At 42.1% G+C, this 20,881-nt stretch overlaps 1 protein-coding gene across 7 annotated transcripts in view; it reads left to right on the top strand.

The window, feature by feature from the left end:
* Positions 1-20,881, top strand: part of Nrx-1 (neurexin 1) — a 497,229-nt gene that overhangs the window by 290,232 nt on the left and 186,116 nt on the right. For all 7 annotated transcript variants that reach the window (XM_019845315.2, XM_019845314.2, XM_019845312.2 and 4 more), the window contains 2 exons: positions 5,766-5,924; positions 12,715-12,867. In XM_019845315.2, the coding sequence (XP_019700874.2) occupies positions 5,766-5,924; positions 12,715-12,867 (312 nt within the window). The remainder of the gene's footprint in view (positions 1-5,765; positions 5,925-12,714; positions 12,868-20,881) is intronic.

Here is a 20,881-nt window from a genome sequence, read left to right as displayed (position 1 = left end):
CTTTCAGCCTTGTGTTTCATGAGAGATATTTTAGGAGACTATTCGGATGTTTATATTTCAAGATTATGACTTTTCGAATAATTGCGCCATTTTCGAACTATACAGTGCACAATTTTTTTCATGACGTTTCATACGCATTTCTATTTTTATTGCCGTTTTTATAACGTTCAGCGCGCGTTTGTATTTCCCTCCTTTCACCTCTCCCCGCTTCCCGTAAAACTTCATTCGCGTTTTCATTCGCGAACGCTCGCGGAACATTTACCAATGAATATTCAGCGCGTCGGATAACAATGGCAAAATATGCGTATTACAGCGGTCGAAAAGACCAGCATATATCATCAAATTATTGCGTTAATCTAATTCCAAAGTAAGAAAAATACCCGCGCGAAATACAACGAATCTGCCGCTTCAGTTTGCAGTTTGCGTCGCGACACCGTTATAAATGTTTAAGACGGCCATTAGCGCGAGTCAGCGGCTCCAGAAGCGGCTAATGAAGATAGAAAATTAATTAAGTCAGGAAATTAATTCGCCTGCCGCGATAGAGCGGGATATCGCCGCGCCGTTCTCCCGAATCGAATCAAAGCTGCGGATTTTGATTCGCCCCCGGGCTTTTAATTAAATTTCCGCTCGAATTAGCGAGTTTTTGTTTTCGCCGCGAGCACGCACGGTTTCGAACGCGCGCGCGCGCGCTTGTCCCGCCGGACGCAGAGTTAAAAATTCACGAATGCGCACGCCTTTCCGACGCGGAGGATCTCCCCGAGTGGAAAAATTATTAGGGTTCTGGTAAGGGCCCGATTATTTTTCCCTAACATTAATCGGGCCCCTAATAGGGACAGAAAAATAAGGGCCCTACAAGATATGTAACAAATAGTTTAATGGATCCTAATAAGGCAATATTAATAGAACCTTATAAGGAAATATGAACAGGACTTTTATGAGACAATATTCGTTCTTTTCATTCCAAAAAATTTAGACTGTAATTTCTTTATTTTTTTATAACCTTGTTAATGTACAACAAGAATTTTTTATTTTAAAAATATAGCGTACTTTACAATAAAATATATCATTCTTTACATAAAAAAATCCTGCTATTGATTTTACTAAAGTTTGCTGCATTTCAAAATAAAGGCAATACTAGAAAAATCCTTGGAAGAGACTAATGAATATGGCAACTAATAAAACTAATAAAATTTATTTTTAATTGCGATATAATTGAAAGATCTGTAAAAGAACCAGATAGAACTATTAAAACTAAATACTAAACTATGACAATTTTATTACACGCTTCAGATCTTATTAATTTTCTATAACAAAATTTGATTTTGTATATCTAAAGCATCCTTAAAAGATCTTTCTAAAGTTCACATCAGTTTTCCATGTTAAAGCGTTATTTCGTAAAATCTGAGGCATCCCTAAAAAATCTTTTCAAGGCCCTCCTCAGTTTTCCCTGTTAAAGCCTTTTTTATTAGATTTAAAGCATCTCTAAAAAATCTTTCCAAAGCCCTTCTCAGCTTTCTCTATCAAAGCCTTATTTAGCCTTAGATCTAAGGCATCTCTAAAAAATTTTTCGAAGGCCCTTCTCAGCTTTTCCTGATCAAAGCTTTATTTTGTAAAATCTAAGGCATCCCTAAGAGATCCTTCTAAGGCCTTCCTCAGCTTTCCCTATCAAAGCCTTTTTTATTAGATTTAAAATATCCCTAAAAAATCTTTCCAAAGCCCTTTTCAGCTTTTCCTATCAAAGCCTCACTTATTAAATCTAAAGTATCCTTAAAAGGTCCATCTCGAGGCCTGACGTGGTAATAATGAGGCATCCTTTTTATCCTACTTTCCGTCTTATCGGGGCCCTGTTTTATGAGGATGGCCCTAACAATTTTTGGTTCGGGTCCCGACGATTCGCTGCGACTGCCGTCGCGGTCGCTAATTAAGCGACGGTCGACGAGCGTTCGGCGTAACATACAGCGCGCATTATGCAAATTACGCTCCGCGGCGCGGAGAACGCTGTCGCTCGCAGGCAGTTCCTTAATTTCATCGCGACGAGTGCGGGATCTATTTGTTCACCGAGAAGCATCGGAGATAAGGCCTCGAGGATTATGAAGGAGAGATTGCTCCACTGCGGTCCAAGGAAGCGTCCTCGACAAGAGAGCTACCTAATTACGACGAAGGAAGGTGGAAGCGTCAAACAGGGCCGGCTCCACGTCGTCGGGGCTCGAAGCCCCGCCCGGCCGGACTGTCGATGAGTCAATCGAGAGAGTTTGTGCCGTAAATCTGTGCAAAGCCCCACACGTTTGCACGGCCAACCAGGCCTTTTGCTTCTCGATGTTCTCGAAGTATATTTCAATCTTTCATACGACGATCGCGTGCGCACATTCTCTTACCGAGATTCTCTCGGACGAATTTTCGGAGAGTGACAGCGAGAAATTTCGGAAATGACAGCGACTTAAGGTCGCGCACGCGCGCGCGCGTGCGCAAGGATTATCGAAAACGTAAGAAAGTCAAAGTTGAAATTCTCGACCGATTCGCTCTCTCTCTCTCTCTCTCTCTCTCTCTCTCTCTCTCGGCCTCTCTCGGCTCGCGCTTTCCTGCGTGTGCCAGCGGGAGGAATCCACGTGGCGGCCCTGCCTACCGCTGGTAAGCGAGAAGATGAAGGGTAGTAGGAGGATAGTATCTTCCTCTCGGTTAGATGCCTCTGAGAGGTACGACGAGAAGACGTAGCTCCTAACGCGCTTCACCTCCTCACTATTCGCCTCTCTTCCTCCCCGGGTCCCATCGACGGCGGCGTCGGTTAGAGGGAGAAAAAAGGAGGAGAATAACCGGGAGATAACGACTATCGACGCCATTGCTGAAGTCGTAATGGAGCGCTCTCTTCTCAAGAACGGCGCTTGTCTAAATGCTAAACTTTACAGCACGCCCGCATGGATCGCTTCCCGGGGAACTTTAACCGCCGCCGCCGCCGCCGCCTTCGTCGACGAGCGCGAGCGTTACTGATCGGCGATGCCGGCGAACTCTTTTTCCGAGGCGCGAGATGTAACGACACGGACGATTTATTCCCACGAGAAATCACAGTCGAGCGTTCGCGGGGTGAACGGTTCCTCGTTTAGGGACCATCACGCGCTCGCGGTTTGCGCGTGATCGTCGCGCGTAACACTCGTGTCTAAGAGATGCTTCGGAGGCGTCTTTCGGACGGCACATTGTTCTCGAATATGTCCTCGACGCCCGTGTTGATGGTCCTTACTTGGGACTTGTCTCATCTGAGATACTCGGCTCTGAGAATCCGAAATGAGGGGTCTGAGTGTTTTACTCGAATCGTACAATATCCATGCTGTCATGTTTATTTCGGTAACTGCATATATGGACAAACGTAATAAATAATAACGCCGATAAACAGGCACAATTACAAAGAATTTATTAAAATATTTACATACGTTTCGATCCTATTTTTGGACCCTCCTCAGTGTAAAATGATTTCACAATGAAAAAAGATTTCGCAATGGGAAAAATCACGCAATAAACAAATGTCGCATTAAAAACCGTGTCTTGAGACGTGCATTGAGAAGCAATGGATCCTTTACATCTAGATCCGAAACGTATGTAAATATTTTAGTAAATTTTTTGTAATTGTGCCTGTTCATTGGCGTTATTATTTATTTACGTTTGTCCACCGGCGTTAGCTCTCACTTGCCTAACTTATTATTGTTATTTTGATTAGTATGACACTTTTTTATCCGGCGGTCAATGAAATGCAATTGTTCAATCGGTTTGCAAGGACATTTTCCGATAATTCATGTAGAACCCATTTTCCTTTTTTTTTTAATTTTTCCCATATGATGTAAACGTTTAATAAGGGTTTTGTATGACAGTCATAATGTTTTGTCGAAGACATCCTAATCACAGCTGTTGTTTCTTAATGCTTTAATTTTAATCCATAATCCATGACGATGGATTTAGTCATTTACTAACAATAGACGCAGTAAAAATTGCGTTAATATTATCTTAAAAATGGAGCTTCCTAAAGAGCATTTTCGACATAAGTTGCTTTTCTTTTTTAATCAGAAGAAACTGGTGGCCGAAGGCCATAGAATTCTGATAGAAACTTGTGGTGACGTTGCTCCATCAATTAAAACATGTGAATATTGATTTAGTCGATTTTTAAAGCGGTGATTTCAATGTTAACGACAAAGATCGCTCGGGACAACCAAAACAACTTGAGAATGCAGAGCATTATTGGACGAAAATCCAGCACCGTTCACTTCAGAACTTGCCAGAGCATCAAATGTTGGTCGTACGACAGTTACTAAATGTTTACATGATACAGCAAAGATTTACAAAGAAGGAAAATGGGTTCCATATCAATTATCGGAAAATGCCATTGCGAGCCGATTGAACATTTACATTTCGTTGATCGCCAGATAAAAAAGGACGAGTTTCTTATATCGAATTGTTATTAGAGATGAAAAATGGATCTATTTCGATAATCCCAAACGAAAAAAATCACGGGTTGATCCAGGCCAAGCAGCAACATTCACTTCGAAGCGCAATATTCACGGTTCAAAGGCATTGCTATTCAGAGGTATTTGGTGGGATCGAGAAGGTGTTGTGTACTATGAACTGTTAAATCCGAATGAAACTGCCACCGCTGATTGTTATCGACGACAATTATACAGATTGAAGCGAGCGTTGGACCAAAAATGATCAGCAATTGCGAGTAAACGAGGCAAAGTGACCCTTCTTCAATGCTCGACGATAATGCTCGATCTTATATTGCGTTATCAGTGAAGCAAATTAGAGCTATTAGAGCTGGAATAGCAAGTCTTACCGCACTCCGCGTATTCTCCAGACATTGCTCCATCCGATTATCACTCGTTTCGGTTGATGCAATATGCTGTAGAACAGGGTTTCCCAACTTTTTCTGTATTTCGCACCCTTAAAAATTTATTAATGAACCTTCGCACCCTCTACAAAAAAGAAATTATTTGTATGTTTCATGGTAAAAATTAGTTGTTAGCATTTTAAGGTAAGAAGTTGATTTATAATAATTTATTATTATACAATATTGTTTTATAGAAACTAACTGTCAGTTTAATATTATAAAATTATTATCCATGGTATCAAGCTTCGCATAGTGATACACAATGAATATATACGTACAGACACGTAAAAAATATGTAATTTTTTTTTTAATTTGATGATAAAAGTGCCGGATTGTTTCAGAACTCATCTTAATCATTATTAATTACAATCACTTTTCCTCGCATCCCCAAGAATGTTTTTTCGCATCCCCCGGCTGGAAACCCCTGCTCTAGAGGATATACATTTCTATAACTTATGCAAACAAGTGTGGAAATTTGTTGAAAATTGAACCAACTTCAAAGAAGAATCTTTTTATCGTCGCGGGGTCCATCTCTTGCCAGAAAGATGGGAAAGAGTTGTAGAAAACGAAGGAAAACATTTTGATTAAGGTATCCGTTCGTTATCTCGTTTAAGTAAATCAATTTTTGAGAAACAAAATCCTCTAACCACTCACATTCCTAATATTTCAATATTCATATTAATCGTATAAGACTCGCGATATCATCCCTCAGGTATATTCGACTTCATGACGCTCGAAATCGACGATTCTGCTTCGATCGCGAGCCTCGTCATCGCCGAAGCGAAATATTGAAGAGAGAGAGAGAGAGAGAGAGAGAGAAAGCGAGAGTTCGTCGTTCCGCAATTTGCCGCGGCGCGAACAAGAGAGAATTCTAAAGGGACTGCCCTTTCTGTTGCAGCTCTCCGCCATCGTCGACGGGATTTACGCCGAGCACGGCCATACCGCGGGGTCGTTCGCGCATTTGGCGAGCGATCAACTTCTCGTCGGCGGAGGTGCCGACGCAAGGTCCTTGCAGGGTGCCAAGGGGATCAACAACTTCGTCGGATGTCTGAGAAAGGTTAGATCCATACCATGATTTATTTATACCTCCCGCTAACTTTCCAATCCTCCGCCGCTGGATAAGTTCCGCCGGAAACGGGCCTTTTTGCCACCCGACGACGTCGAGCCGCCGACGACCACCGCTCTATCTGCCGATATGCGTGCGTGCGTGTGTGTGTATTCGTGTGAGTTGTGAGTGCGGGAGAGAAGAGCGAGAGAGTTCGTCAACGATCGTTAAAATTCGCTCCCGACAAAGCCAGTCGCGGCGTACAACGGAGCACGGTTAAACAGTTAGCACGCGCGCGACATAAAAATAGCTTATCAAACGATTGATTAACCGCGCTGACCGGCGCGCGCGCGCCTTTTCATTTGCTTCTGTCGCGAGCGAATATTTCTCCGGTGTGTATCGTGTGCGACAGAACGGGCAGAACGAGCGGTGGGTGGTGGGGCGATGCACACCGTCGAAGGCCGCCGGGTCGACGCGCGCTATTGTCCGTCGTAATTATTAAATTGCCTTTTTTGCGTTGTTTTCGGTCGAGTGGTCAGTGTCGGACGACATTTACTCCGACACTGAAATTGCGCCGGGCGATTTGCCGATGGCGTGTCATTGACGATCTTTGACGAACGAACGTGTATCAATGGGGGGATAACGCAACCGCGCACTGCGAATCCTTTCGAGCGCGCGCGCGCCGTGATCGATTTAATCAGCGGAATGGTGGAAACAAAGCTCGGAGCGAACGGGGGAAGCGCGCGCGGTGTGTCTGGGAAATATAATACGCGATACGAAATATCCGCACGGCGCGAGGAACCGCCGGCGAAGATGATCGAACGTCGCCGGGCGACGTGGAGTGAAACGAAACCGAAGCGCGAACCGCGCGTGAGGCGCTTCTTCTGCGAGCTTCGCCCGGGGCTGTTGGAGTATTTGGGTTACACTTATTAGGGGCTGCTATTTGGGTGCCTTCATTAGTGGGAAAGAAGGGAGATGGGGAGTCGGGGGTCAAGATTGATCGCCAATTACACGCAGAAAAAGGATCAGCGAGAGGGGCCGCGACGTAGCCGCGGCGGCTGAGGAGACTCCTCGCGGGATGAGGGGAAGTAATAAATTTTGCCAGTAAATTTTTATCTCGTCGGGCGAACGCATTTTATCTGAAATAACGAACTGTGTGTCTCTTTTTTTTTGTTTTTTATATTTTGTAATGGTTTTAATAGCTTTATAGTATTTAATATTGGAATTTTTGTCGTTTGATTTATCCTTTGTCAGGTTTTCCCAGCTAAACCGACTGCTGAAGTTTAATTAATGGTAAATGGGTAATAATAATACCGAAGTATCTTTTTTTGTGAGCAAAGTTTGCGCGACTCTATTTCTTTTCTGTCTCGTCGATTATTTCGATTCTTGCACGAACCTTGTCGTTTCAAAAGGAATTTCTTTGTTTATTAGGTGTACAAATGAATAATCTAAATTTTTCAGCTAAATTCAAGGTTTATTTTAAAGGAAAGTAAAACAGATTTGTCAATCAAAGTATTCGCTGCTGTTTTCTATAATTTTAACCCTTTGAGTCATGCAATTAAGTGAGTGGTCGAATTCTCACAAAAATCATGATTCTATACGTTTTATACAGGATCGCTGAATTCTGAATCTGCCATCAGAATTTCGAAAAAATGCAATCCAAGATAGAAAACGCAATATGACGGCTTGAAAGGATATTTGACGAACCCGTAGAAAAATTCATTATTCTTCGTATTTGATTGAATTTCTAGATCAATTCTAATAGCAAATTTGGATTTAGTACATCCAAATATATGATAGAACTATGTTCGCTTCCTTTGTAAAGAAAAATCATCATTTGTCGAAATAATAATAAATTAATTATTTAAATTATTAGCAAAATATTCGACAAATTTTCGAACTATCTGCACATATGTAACGAATTCAAGACTATGAATGTAAAGAGAAAAATGTTGAAGATTATCAAATTCCAACGGTATTCCACAATTTTTGTGTTTTTCTTCAATATTTGGTTTATATCACGAAATATACTAATATAACAAAAATTTATCAACGGATTCGTAATTAACGACTTCGAAATGATAAATGTAATATAGAAAACTGCTTCTTTGTAGAAAAACAACAATTAGAATATCAACTTTTCGAAATTTAGCTTCAATATTTTGTTTATGACAACAAAAACATTTTATTTTATCCAAATTTGATAGCGGATCAGTAATCGGCGACCTCAAAAACATAAATTTAGGTGAAAAAAATAGTATGTTTATGGGAAATTTTTTTTCAGAAATGAATTTATTCCAAAAGAACGCTCTTTTTCGTCTTAATTTGTTTATAATAAAGAAAATATAAACATTGATGAAATCAATGAACATTTATCATAATTGAGTATTCAAACAGCGGATGAGCAAAAAAGAATCATTGAACTTGATGAATTCTATGAAATATAATCAGGAAATGAAGAAAATATAAGCGGGACACATGTGTCCCGTTGTGACACAAAGGATTAAGCCATCTTTCACGCAGCTGATGAATTCCATGTCGGATAAATGTTGTGTCTTTAGACATGATAAAGTCGTGAAGCCACTATCGGGAATCTCATCCATTGATTTCAAGTGCGTATCGGACAAGGCATGTTGCATCGACCGTAACAAGTGGTAATCGATAGGAGTTATGTCTAATGAATAGGTGCTGCAAGACGTCCCAGCCAAGACTCATTATGATGTCTTTTGTCGTAGAAGCAATGTATGGCCTAGCGTTATCACGCAACAATTTCACAGGATATTCTCCTTTGGCACTATACGGGCGTTTTCGTTTTAATTCTTGACTCAGACGGATTAACTGGTGTTGGTAGCGGTTCGCAGTAATTGTTTCATTCGGTTCTAATGGCTCATGATAAATCACGCTCTTCATATTTCACCAAATGCAGAGCAGAATCTTCTTTCCGAAGTGTTTTGGCTTTGCGACCGATGTTGATGGTTCGCCAGGATTTATCCATGACTTTCTGCGTTTCGGATTGTTATAGAGTATCCGCTTCTGATCGCCCGTAACAATTTTCCACAAGAAAGACTTTCTACGCTGCTTATTGAGAAGAGCAAGATATGTACACTGCCACTCATTGATTTTTGTTAGCTTCAGTGAGTTTATGCGAAGCCCATTTTCCTTCTTTCTGAATCTTTCTGAATCTTCCCCATCTCGTGTAGGCGTTTGGAAATATTGGGTTGGCAACTAAGTGATTGCGGATTTTGTCGACAGATGGATTTTACACTTTCTTTTGTTTCGTTAACGTGTTCAAAGTACCTAACCTATATTGTTTTCTTATTGTTTGGACTTCTACCTTTCATTTAGTACAAAAATTATATCGATTAGTTCTTTAGTTTTGTTTTTATCCCAATTTAAAAATGGAAGAGCAAGACGTGCACTTCAGACATATTTTATTGTATTATTTCCGAAAAGGCAAGAACGCATCGCAAGCACACAAGAAGTTATGTGCCGTATATGGGAATGAAGCCTTGAAAGAAAGGCAGTGTCAAAATTGGTTTGCCAGATTTCGTTCTGGTGATTTTTCATTGAAAAATGTTCAACGACCGTCCAGTTGACGTCGATGAGACCCATATCAAGGCCCATTATCGATTCAGATCGTCATAGCACAACACGTGATATTGCAGAGAAGCTCAATGTATCGCATACATGCATTGAAAAAAATTTAAAAAAGCAAATTTAAAATTTTGAATTTTCATTCTTATTTAAAATCCGCAATCACTTAGTTGCCAACCCAATAGTTTATTACGTTATTCTTAACTGCTCTTTTTGCGTTTGTGCTGAATTCTCAGCGAGCAATTGCTTCAAATCATTGTTGCCGCACTTCCGAGGACCTCCAAGACGTTCTTTGTCACTCAGATTGAACTCGCCGCTTTTAAACTGTCTAAACTAAAATGCACACACATCGTACGATACAACACCTTCGCTGAGAAAGGAACAAATCGATCCGCATGCTCTCGCAGCATTTTCTTCTTGTTGGAATTCGTAAAGAATGCAGTGTTGGGTATGCACCTTATCTGTTGCCATTTTTCACTGCACTGAATTGATTAATTTTTGAGATTATGTTGAGCCTCCCGCCATACTAAATGTAATTTTTAATCGCTATATTTATCAACGCTACATAATCGTAGAAAAAAGCGGGAAAATTTGATTGTTTGAAACTTAATTTCTTAGCCGTTTAGAAAAAGTTTAGATTATTCATTTGTACAAAAAAGCAAAGAAAGAAAATCGGCCGACGCATTTTACACTTTTGATTGGCGCTGAATGAGAAACGAAGAGAAATGGACGATCGTTTTTCCCTTAGAGTATTTCCGTTTCGCAAAAATTTGTTATCTCGACCGTTCCCATCCCGCCCCCCCTCCCCTCCTCCCCCCCCACCTCCACGGAAACGAGTCGTTAATTGTCGGTGGTCCGTTAACTTTCCTCCGGGCGAGTTCGAGGGAGCCAGCTATTGGGCTTTAACAAATGGCGTTAGATTATTTTGTCGCACGCGTTTGCCCGTCCACGTCAACAGGCCGCGCAAAGCGTAACACATCGGTCGTCCGTTATTGCGTTAAACAGCGCGTAAAACCGCTTACGTACGTAGAACCGCGAGCGCGCACTCTCTCTCTCTCTCTCTCTCTCTCTCCCTCTCTCTCGCCAGGGGCGTCGCCGCGCTTCTTCGGTTCCGCGCATCGATTCCGCCGACCGGTCGGAAATTCCGAAATTACTACCGCCGGCAGCGCGCGGTCATCGCTGCGCTCCGATGAAATATTCATGCCGGCAACTTACTCCGGGAACTTCCGCCGCGGGAACTAAGAGTAGTTCGGAGTAACGCGTCTCGCGAGCGGCGACAAAGAAACGCGAGTAACGCGATGAAGCGGACGCGCAATAAGGCGCAAGGAGAAAGGTTAATGGCGACTGTAATTTGCCGGCTCGGCTCGGCTCGTCTCGTCTCGCGAATTAGCGAAACTCCCGCGAGTTTTATTTACGGCCACGGTGCCACCGCTCGCTCGCTCGCGCGTCCGCGATATGTAAATATTCGCTCCGCGAACTTCCGTCCGAAGCTCCCCGGCTGGGGAGGGGGGAAATCCCTTCCGCGTCCTCGCCATGGTGTCCTCCGTAATTACTCGCCATGGTGTCCTCCGTAATTACTCGCGGGTGCTTTCGTCTTCGGGATCCTCGTACTCCGAAGTGCGCAAGCGGCGCTAATAGCGCCCGCTTCCCGAATCAATAACCAATAATAGGGGCCGGGGAGCTGACACGATTTGGAATGTGACGACCGTGAGTGATCTGTGAATTTATAACACACTTGACCGAATTATGCGCGCTTTCAGCGTGCTTGCCGGCACGGCACGTACCTTACAGCGGAATATTAACATCTTACGATACGGAGGACACTCGAGTCGGCCTCGAGGAGAGAAGCCGCCGTTGTATGTATCCAATCGCGGCGAAGCTCGACGGAGAATTCCGCGGAATTGCTTCGCAGGCGAGACTCGCCGCGCGCGCACTTTCGTGCGTCTCTCTCGCGTCTCGGCCGGGGTGGTGATCTTCGCTGAGAGTAAAATAGCTTATGCAGCTAATCCGTCTCTCGCTGAGATCCTCCGCTGTCCCTGCCGGGGAATAGCCGCGTCCCTGGGAGAAACGAGCGTGGCGTGTACGGGCAGGCCGCTCGGCAAGGACAAAAGTGTCCTTGCAAGGCAAGGACAGGGGCGAGAAGTCGCCCCTCACTTGCTTGCAGCGCTCGGCCGTCGACGAGGAGGGACGAAAACCGTTCGCGACAGATTGCCGAGACTCGGCGGCGTCCTCGCGATCGTTCCGTTAGACTCGCGCTCGAAGATTAACCCTTTGAGGCATAGCGGTAAGTATACTTACCACCTATTTATTCTCACATTTTCATGAAATATTTTATATTTGAGGGATTTCTTGCGTTTTTTAGTTTCTTATATGATATGGAGACATACATGAAAGGTTGAAAAGTGTTTTGCATAAGTTGCCCATTTATTATAAATAAACAAAGTGTGAAAAATACATATTTTTATAGAAAAAAATCATTGTCCACGAACTATGAGTGAATTTTTTGCTCAAAATCAAGATTTGGGGGTTTTTTGGGTCGCTGATTACGAATCTGAGGTCCAAATTCCAAAATTAATTTTCCAAGATGGCGGATTCAAGATGGCGGATTATAGAATTTTTATTATTGTAAATTAGCTAAAATTGTACTCTGGTTAGTTTTTTTGAGCTCGCTGACTACGAATCTGAGGTCCAAATACTAATATTTATTTCCCAAGATGACGGATCGTAAAATTTTTATATGATTATCTGAAATTGTACTTTGGTTAGTTTTCAAGATCGCTGATTACGAATCTGAGGTTCAAAACTCATTGTCACCGAAATTATCGCGATTTTTCATATTGGTGGCCGCCATCTTGGATTTTGAAAATCTGATAACGGATTCGTAATCAGCGACTCCAAAAACCCCACAATACCCATTGTCACCGAAATTATCGCGGTTTTTCATTTTTGCGTCCGCCATCTTGAGTTTCGAAAATCTGATAACGGATTCGTCATCAGCGAAACTTCCGTATATAAATTTTCATGATTCGGATTTTTTGAAAGATACGTGCCTCAAAGGGTTAACAGCGTTGCAGGGAGATGTCTTCGCGACGACATCGGACGAATCCCGTTTTCCAACTTCGCGACGCACGTTGATAACCGTCGAATCCGGTCGTTTCGTCGTGGACAATCATGCTCGCCGTGATCATCGTGTCGATTGTGCTCGCAGGTGGAGTTCTCGGCGGAGGGGGTGAAGATGGAGCTGATCGAGGCCGCCAGGAGCGGCGCGGCGGGCGCTGCGGCTTGGGGAAAGATGGATTTTCACTGTCGTGAGCCCAGAGCCTCGGATCCGATCACGTTCACCACCAGGGACTCGCATCTCGTGAGTACACGCTTTCTCCCGTCATTCTTGTGTCTTGTCGCAGCGAGAAGCGGGCGAGAAAAGGAAACAAATGCGACGTCCGCGTATGCCTGCATGCGCGACACCCACGATCGCCCGTGAAAGGAGAGAGCGCAAGGGCTGGATCGTCTTTATAATTCCGCCGCCTCTGAAACGGTACGGGCGCAGCCGTCGCGACGGAGAGCGATCGTCCTTCGCATTCAGGCTGCCATCGACTTTTTTTTTCCTTACCGACACACTGTGCGACTCTCGAAATCCGCGGACCGACGCGAATCGACGTAGACTCGCGCGCACCTTGTCCTCCTCAGCGATTCAAACCGCGACCTCGCACATACCGATGTACACGTTGCAATTAACACACGTTTGAAATTACATAGAATTTATTCGAGCCGTCGGTCCTTCTCACACGCGCGCGCGCGCATTAATCAGTCATTCCGCAGCGTCGGCGGATTTAATCGTTTTTACAGCGAGCGTCTCGTTCGCTCGTTCGCTCGTTGAAATAACGCGAATAAGAAACGCGAGCCGGCTCCATTACCGGGGTAGAAACGTGCCGATGGAAATATCCGATTAAATTAGGAATGCACTCTCGGGAGGAGTTTTTGCGCGAGTCAAGCGGCCTGCAAATAACCGTTTCGGAGCACAACCGCGCGGCTCGCGCGAGTTCCCCTCGCGATAGCCTCGGCGACGACGACGGCGAGGGTAGGGCAGCCTCTCGAACGTCCTCGCCCTAAATTACCAGGGCGCCTTTGGACATTTTTTTCTTTTTTTATATAGACCGGCGCGCACAAGTTTCCGGATCGATCGATCGATCGCTCGGTCGCTCGCATCGGGGCTCGCGATTTCGCGCTGTCAAGAGGAAGGCGCGTCGCGTCGCGTCGACGGGGAGTGCGAAGGTGCGAAGGTGAAAACGGGGGGTGCTGTAAGCCTCGCCGGAAAATCTCCGGTATATCGGCTACTTCGTTCTTTTCTACCTGTCCCTGCGTGCTGCTGTTGCAGCAGCCACTGCGATATTCGTGCCGCGCGACTGGCGATTATCGAGCACATCCCTCGGCGATACGTTTCCAATTCCGGTGACGTGAGCCGCGCTTTGGCAAAAAGTGCCGCCCTTATGAATCGTTATTACTTATCGGGGCTGGGGGCGGGAGGGGAGTTACCCTTTCGAACGTAACTCGTTACCGTTACTGTCGTAAGCTCGTATCGAGAGAGGAGTAACTCGTTACCGGTTATCATTACCGAAGAAATAACGAGTCGCCGCGGCGCAATTTCCGCCACTTTTTCCACCGAGTGGAGACTCACCCTCTTTCCGCGCTTCTCTGCCGTCCTCTTTGGGCGCGCGCGCGCGCGTGTGTGTGACGATGATATTGCTGAATTAATTATTAGTGATTAATTATATCGCCGTTGGCGCTCCACGAAGGACGCAATTGCGTGGTCGTTACAGAGCGAAGGGAACGGTTTGGTTATCGAGTCGTCGCTTGAGAAAAGGATAACTCGCGACGGTAACGTTTCACTCGCCCAGCCTGGTTATACGGTGACAATCAGCGTCGCTGATGCAATTAGGCGCGGAATTAGGCTAAGTCCGGAATAGATGTGCATAGTTATTTTTTTAATTGGAAATAATACACATATCTGTATTATTGCGATAAATGAGCAATAACATATTAACACACTCAGTGGAGGATAATGTTTAAAGTACAGAAGAATTTTTGTGAAAAAAAAAATTCACGGAACGCTAATAATAACGAAATATTAAAAATATTCTATGAGGGATAGATGGTCAGGTATGTCCGGGTTAGATGGTCACATGTGAAGGGATAGTTGGGCATGTCTATATTAACGTAGAAATTTTGTTTATCTTTATTTATTTTTTTAGTACTTTGTATCCTTTTATTAATTGATAACGTTTTTATCAATCCTTTCATTAATTATTAATAAAATGAAACATTTCCGCAAAGTTTTTTTAGAAACCGAGGATATACAACCAAGGAGAGAAGGTTGTAAAGTGACAACACAGAGAAAGGCTCTAAGAGGAGAAAACATTGTTTATTAAAGAGAGAAAAGAGAAAGAAGTCTATTTGGCATCTTTAAACGGAACAAGAAGCCGTTTAAAATGTATTGAAGTTTTTAATATTAGGTACCCAGAGAAAAATGATAGTCGAATAGACATCGGATCAACGTCTCTTATACGTCTAAAGTATTTAGAAAACATCTGACTGGGAGGGTCAGATTGCTGAAAAATTGTGCTTGTTTTTGATAATATTTTGTGACGAACTGAATAAATATGCAAGAATGAAAATTTTAGGTATATTTATACAACATATAAAGAGTAAAAAAATTTTGTTTATTAACAAATATTCGTATAAATATACGATATATATAACTGAAATATATTCTTTTTTTTCAAGTTGTCACTTTTGCAGTAATATCTCGGCTCTCGATGATCCGATCAGAGCGAATTTTGGCTAGAAATCTTATCATTATCCGGTGAACCACTACAAAAAAAATCGAACAAAATTAACAAAATTGCAGCTATTATTAGGAAAAAATCCAAATTTTTCAGTTCTTTTACAATAAAAAAATTAATATCCCGAAATGAAATATTTTACAGAGTTGTCCATAGTTCACCTGAGAGCCATAGGAACAAGTATTATTGCTTTAAAATTTCAAATCGATACAAAGCTTAGTTTCGAAGAAATCACTGCAGAAGATTGAACAATAAAATTTCGAGAAAAACGTGTTTAAAGTTTAAGTGGACGTATATTTATATGAGTATTTGTTAATAAACAAAATTTTTCTACTCTTCATATGTTATATAAATATATCTAAAATGTTCATTTTTGCACATTTATTCAGTTCGTCACAAAATATTATCAAAAACAAGCACGATTTTTTAGTAATCTGACTCTCCATCCTTAATCCCCCCTTAATCCTGATAAAAATTTCTCGAGGTAGCTTCCAATCAAGAAAGAGTAAAGAAAACGAAACTCCCTTCCTTTCTTCCTGCCATCCCCGTCGTATAACCTCCGTGTAATAGACGTATCACACTAGCGACTCGCGACTGCGGCTGCGGCTGCGATTGCGATTGCGACTCTTCCTCGACCAATCAGAAAGCAGCGACTCGCGGCTGCGACTCACGACTATCGTTTGAACGACTGTCCATTTTTCGAGTCGCAGCCGCAGTCGCAACCAATCAGAGAACTCCGTATAATCACGTGACCCGCTCGTCATAATCACATTTATTTAATAGTATGTAGAAGTCGGTGATCATTAGAATAAGGTTATATCTAGTGTTGTTTCATGTGTTACATATTTTTTTTTAATGTCGAAACAATTTAATAAGGAGATAGACTATTATTTAGTAGATCTCGTAGAATGTAGACCCCTTCTCGGGGATTGTACGTGTGACGGTATGTTAACAGTATTTAGCCGCAGCTGCGATCGCCAATCGCAAGTGTGATTGGAAAACAAGAAATCGCAATCGCAATCGCAGTCGCAGTCGCAGCCGCGAGTCGCTAGTGTGATACGGTCTTAAGACCCAAGGTACCGAGGTGCGTTCGAGCCCGACAGCCGCGCGGCGTCAATGCGTAGCGCGCGCGCGCACTCCCGTGCGCTTTTACAGGCGGCGAAACATCGTGTCGTTACCATTGCAAATCCTTGTTACCCCGGCCATCATCTCGTCAAAGGGACGAGGACGAGCGAACGTGCGAGCGCCCTGAAAGCGCGTTCGCCACCTCGGAGGCCGCGAGACGGCTTGTTTACGAGTGTGACCGTTCCTTGGATTACCGCTCCGAGTCACCGCGGTTTATGTAGCTGTGTGCGCATTAAATGCACGCCGCATCCATTCTGCCCGTCCGCTGATACCTTCTTTCTACATAAAGAAAGGCCGCCGCCTTTCTTTATCCGTCCTGACACCGCGAGCGCTAAGAGTGTCTTCTCTCTTTTTCTCTCTTTCTTTCCCTTTCTCGAGACGGACGCGAGCGTTGCCGAGGAGCTTCCAGCGTCGGCTGGAGCACGGTAGTTTCTTCGGGTGGTTGACAGCTCGGTAGCTCGAGAAACACGGATATTTGTGCGATGAAAACGAAATGATTAATCGGAGTAGGAGGGGGGGGGGGGAGATATTGGAGGCTTGCGGAAGTTTGCGGGTCGACGATGTTTTTATTCGCTGGGAACGCGAGTCATTTTATAGACGCGCGGTCGGATGATTAGCAGAGTGACGCGTATCTGAGTCGAATTTTCAGACACGATAATATGCAGATTATTGTCCTTCGATGATTAAAAATGATTGCTTTTTGTTGTTATTTTGCTGAGACATCAAGAAGGACTTGTTTAAATACTTTGTTCGATCTTCTATTATCTTTAATGAAATTGAGAATAATCAAATCAGTCATTATTTATAATTATTAACCCTTTAACTGCTACGGTGGAGATAACTCGAGTGTAGAAAAAAATGGCGGCCTTGCTACGATCGAGTTTACTCGATTTGCACTTTCAATGTGTAATACCCATTTCATTTAGTTTGTAAAAAGCATTTGAATTGAGCGAGCATATAGTGCCATCTCTTATCATTATAAAATATTATATTTTATAATTGTAAAAATAATTCAGCAAAGAGGGTCATACTGGTCATTTAATATCTCAGCAGTTAAAGGGTTAAATTAATTAAGAATATTTCACTAAAAATTATAACATTCTTAAAATTTTTGACTCAATAATAATAGAATATTTAATTTAATTTAATTAATTAAGAATTCAAATTACATTATTCTTCATTCCAATAAGCAATATATTATTTATGTAGCTGGCTCAATTGCAAGCGCAACAGCAGCCTCAACTTTGCAAAATTAACGTTAAAAATAAACGCTATATCGGTCACCAGTGACCGACAATATAAAATTAAATAATATCCTAATATTAAAAATGAAAAATTTAAGGTTACAAAAAAAGAAAATACGTATCTACATATCATTTTCATTAATATATGTCTATCACTAATATATCTTTTTGTTTTTACAATAATTATATAATTATAATATATAATATTATATTATAAAATTATAATTGAAAAAGAATATATATATACACACAGAGAAGTTGTTCCATGGAAAGTTCAAACTAATCAGCTGTCATTTTCGAATGTATTCAGTTGACAAAAATTGCATCGAAAAGAGGAAAGTCTGCAATTTCTTATCGACCTTTAAAAATTTCAAAATTATCAAATTAACAAAAGTCAGTCGCTACTGAAACAATATATTCTTGAGATCAAATAGAGTAAAAAGCCACTTTTTCTTCCGACAAATAATTAACGAGATATCGTAAGTTAAATATTGAAAAAGTTATCAAGTTTTCCTTAGATATCGCAAGAAATATTAGGCAAATAAAAAAATGTTTTAGACAAAAGTTGTTCAAAATAATTTGTAGATGATATAATAAAATATCGGGATGTCCATTTGAGAAAAGTAATAATTAACAGTGAATGTCTCAAAAGTGGCGCGATTTGTAAACAAAATGATGATGAGTTGCTTGGTGTCCCGCTTGAAACCGTACAGCTCTTGTCTGAAACATTTTTCTCTAAAATGCTTAGTTCTCGAGATATTTCGCCGTCCCGGTACTTTTTATACTAACACTCTGTATGTATACACGCGCGGCGTAAACGGAAAAATCAACGGAAAGAGCTCGACGAGCTTAACGTGTTAATGTAAAACCGAAAAGGTCGTCGCGGGTAACGACTCGGTGGGCACTTTGATTAGACACGATACTTATCGCTTCGTTATCAAGCAAGCACGTAAAGAAAAAGAAATCCATACGAGCTGACTCTCGCCAGCTCTCCCGATAATGAATTCTTCCCGAACCGCTCCGGCCCGATCGGGAAGCCGCATCGGTCTTTGTTGCCGAACACGCATCAAACATTCGTCGCATGCGCAGATGACGGACCGCGGGGAGAATCGTCGCGGGGCACGATTGTTATTATTACTGCGCCCATTGCGCGCAACGTCCACGGCTCCCACACGGCCAGGACAGGTTCGACGATATGCAATCGATGTGCGTTACTTGCGAGCGGCGGATAGTACGCATTAAACTCGTTACGGAGAGCAGATGGTCATTCAGCGCGGAACAACACTTTTGTCGCGCGCGCGCGGCCGGTTTATAATTAATATCGATAACGGCCTATATACAGGCGGGCCGTAATTAGCGCGGGCTCGCGCCGTTCGCGTTCGTGTGTCGTAATGCCGCATTTAATATCGCTCCACTCGACGCGCGTTCGGCAACGGTAAGAGAACGTGCGTTTAAATACGAATGCCGCGCCATTGTCGGCGCATTCATAATTAGATCGGATTGGTCGCGTCGCGTCGCGTCGCGACGCCTCGGCGGCCTGCGTGTTCTCGTATCGACGTTTATGTTGTATATTATGTCGAGTTGCTCCGTCGAATCGACGGCCTGGTGTGACCGGGCGCGTCTCCCTGGCCCTGCGCGCTCGCGGCTTTTGCGCTGGATATTGCGCACGCGAGATGTTCCGTATATCGAGATTAACCCCTTGACATACAAATAAAACGGAACTTGATGCGTCCGAAAAATACTATTTAATTTCGCTCAACTGAACAGTGATGTGGAAGGTGAGAAAGAGTACATTTTATTTTGAAATGTGGATTTTTATATAACATTTAATCATGATCTTATACATGATACAGGGATTATTTATAATCTTTACTAAACTCAAATATTGTCTGGTATGACATTCACCGTGCGGGATCCGTGCTATACTGAACACTACTTTCAATGTGCTTCTTCTGATATGTCGACGCTTTTTTGTTATTGGAATTGTTGAGAAAGTGGGAAGGTGGGGCATCTCGAGCTATATAAACAAACGAGAATCGACGCACGAGTGAAGCAACATAGTTTATTTATATACTGCATGGCGTCCGCTGAAAACAGCTTTTGACGAGTCAGACTCGTCAAAGTCTACAGTGGCACATGAAATGAATAGATGACCCTAACTCGTCATTGTATGTCAAGGGGTTAAGAGACTGGAGGGTCAGATTACTGAAAAATCGTGGTTGTTTTTGATAATATTTTGTGACGAACTGAATAAATGTGTAAGAACGAAAATTTTAGATATATTTATATAACATATGAAGAGTGGACAAATTTTGTTTATTAACAAATACTCTTATAAATATATGTCCACTTAAATTTTAAACGCGTTTTTCTCGAAATTTTATTGTTCAACCTTTTGCAATGATTTCTCCGAAACTGAGCTTCGTATCGATTTGAAATTTTAAAGCAATAATATTCATTCATCTGGCTCTCAGATGAATCATGGACAATTACGTCAAAATATTTCATTCCGAGATATTAATTTTTTTATTGTGAAAGAAGTGAAAAATTTGGATTTCTTCCTAATAATAGCTGTCATTTTGTTAATTTTGTATGTTAATATTTTCGGACAAACTGAATAAATGTGCAAGAATGAATATTTTAAATATAATATTTATACAATTTATATGAAGAGTAAAAAGATTTTGTCTGTTAACAAATACTCATATAAATATACGATATATAAATATATTTAAATATAAAATATAAATATACGATATATATAGCTGAAATATACTCTCCTTTTTTTTTCAAATCGTCGGTTTTGCAGTAATATTATCTCGGCTCTCGGTGGTTCGATCAGAGCGAATTTTGGCTAGAAATCTTGAGGATGTTTACGATTACCCAGTGAACTGCTACAAAAAAAAATCAAACAAAATTAACAAAATGGCAGCTATTATTAGGAAAAAATTCAAATTTTTCAGTTCTTTTATGACAAAAAAATGAATATCTCAAAATGAAATATTTTACGGAGTTGTCCATAGTTCACCTGAGAGCCATATGAACAAATATGTGCAAAGTGCGAGACGCCAGTTTGTCCGCAGTGCTCGCGAAAGATGTGCATACGCTGTTTAACTGGTATGTCAACAAACTTGTCTGAAAATTTAAACAGTTCTTAAAAAATATA

The sequence above is a fragment of the Harpegnathos saltator genome, unplaced genomic scaffold (assembly GCF_003227715.2).
Source record: "Harpegnathos saltator strain DR-91 unplaced genomic scaffold, Hsal_v8.6 scaffold810, whole genome shotgun sequence".
Taxonomy (NCBI): Eukaryota; Metazoa; Arthropoda; class Insecta; order Hymenoptera; family Formicidae; genus Harpegnathos; species Harpegnathos saltator.
The sequence above is the reverse complement of the archived record's forward strand: the minus strand, read 5'-3'. Positions and strand labels throughout refer to the sequence as shown.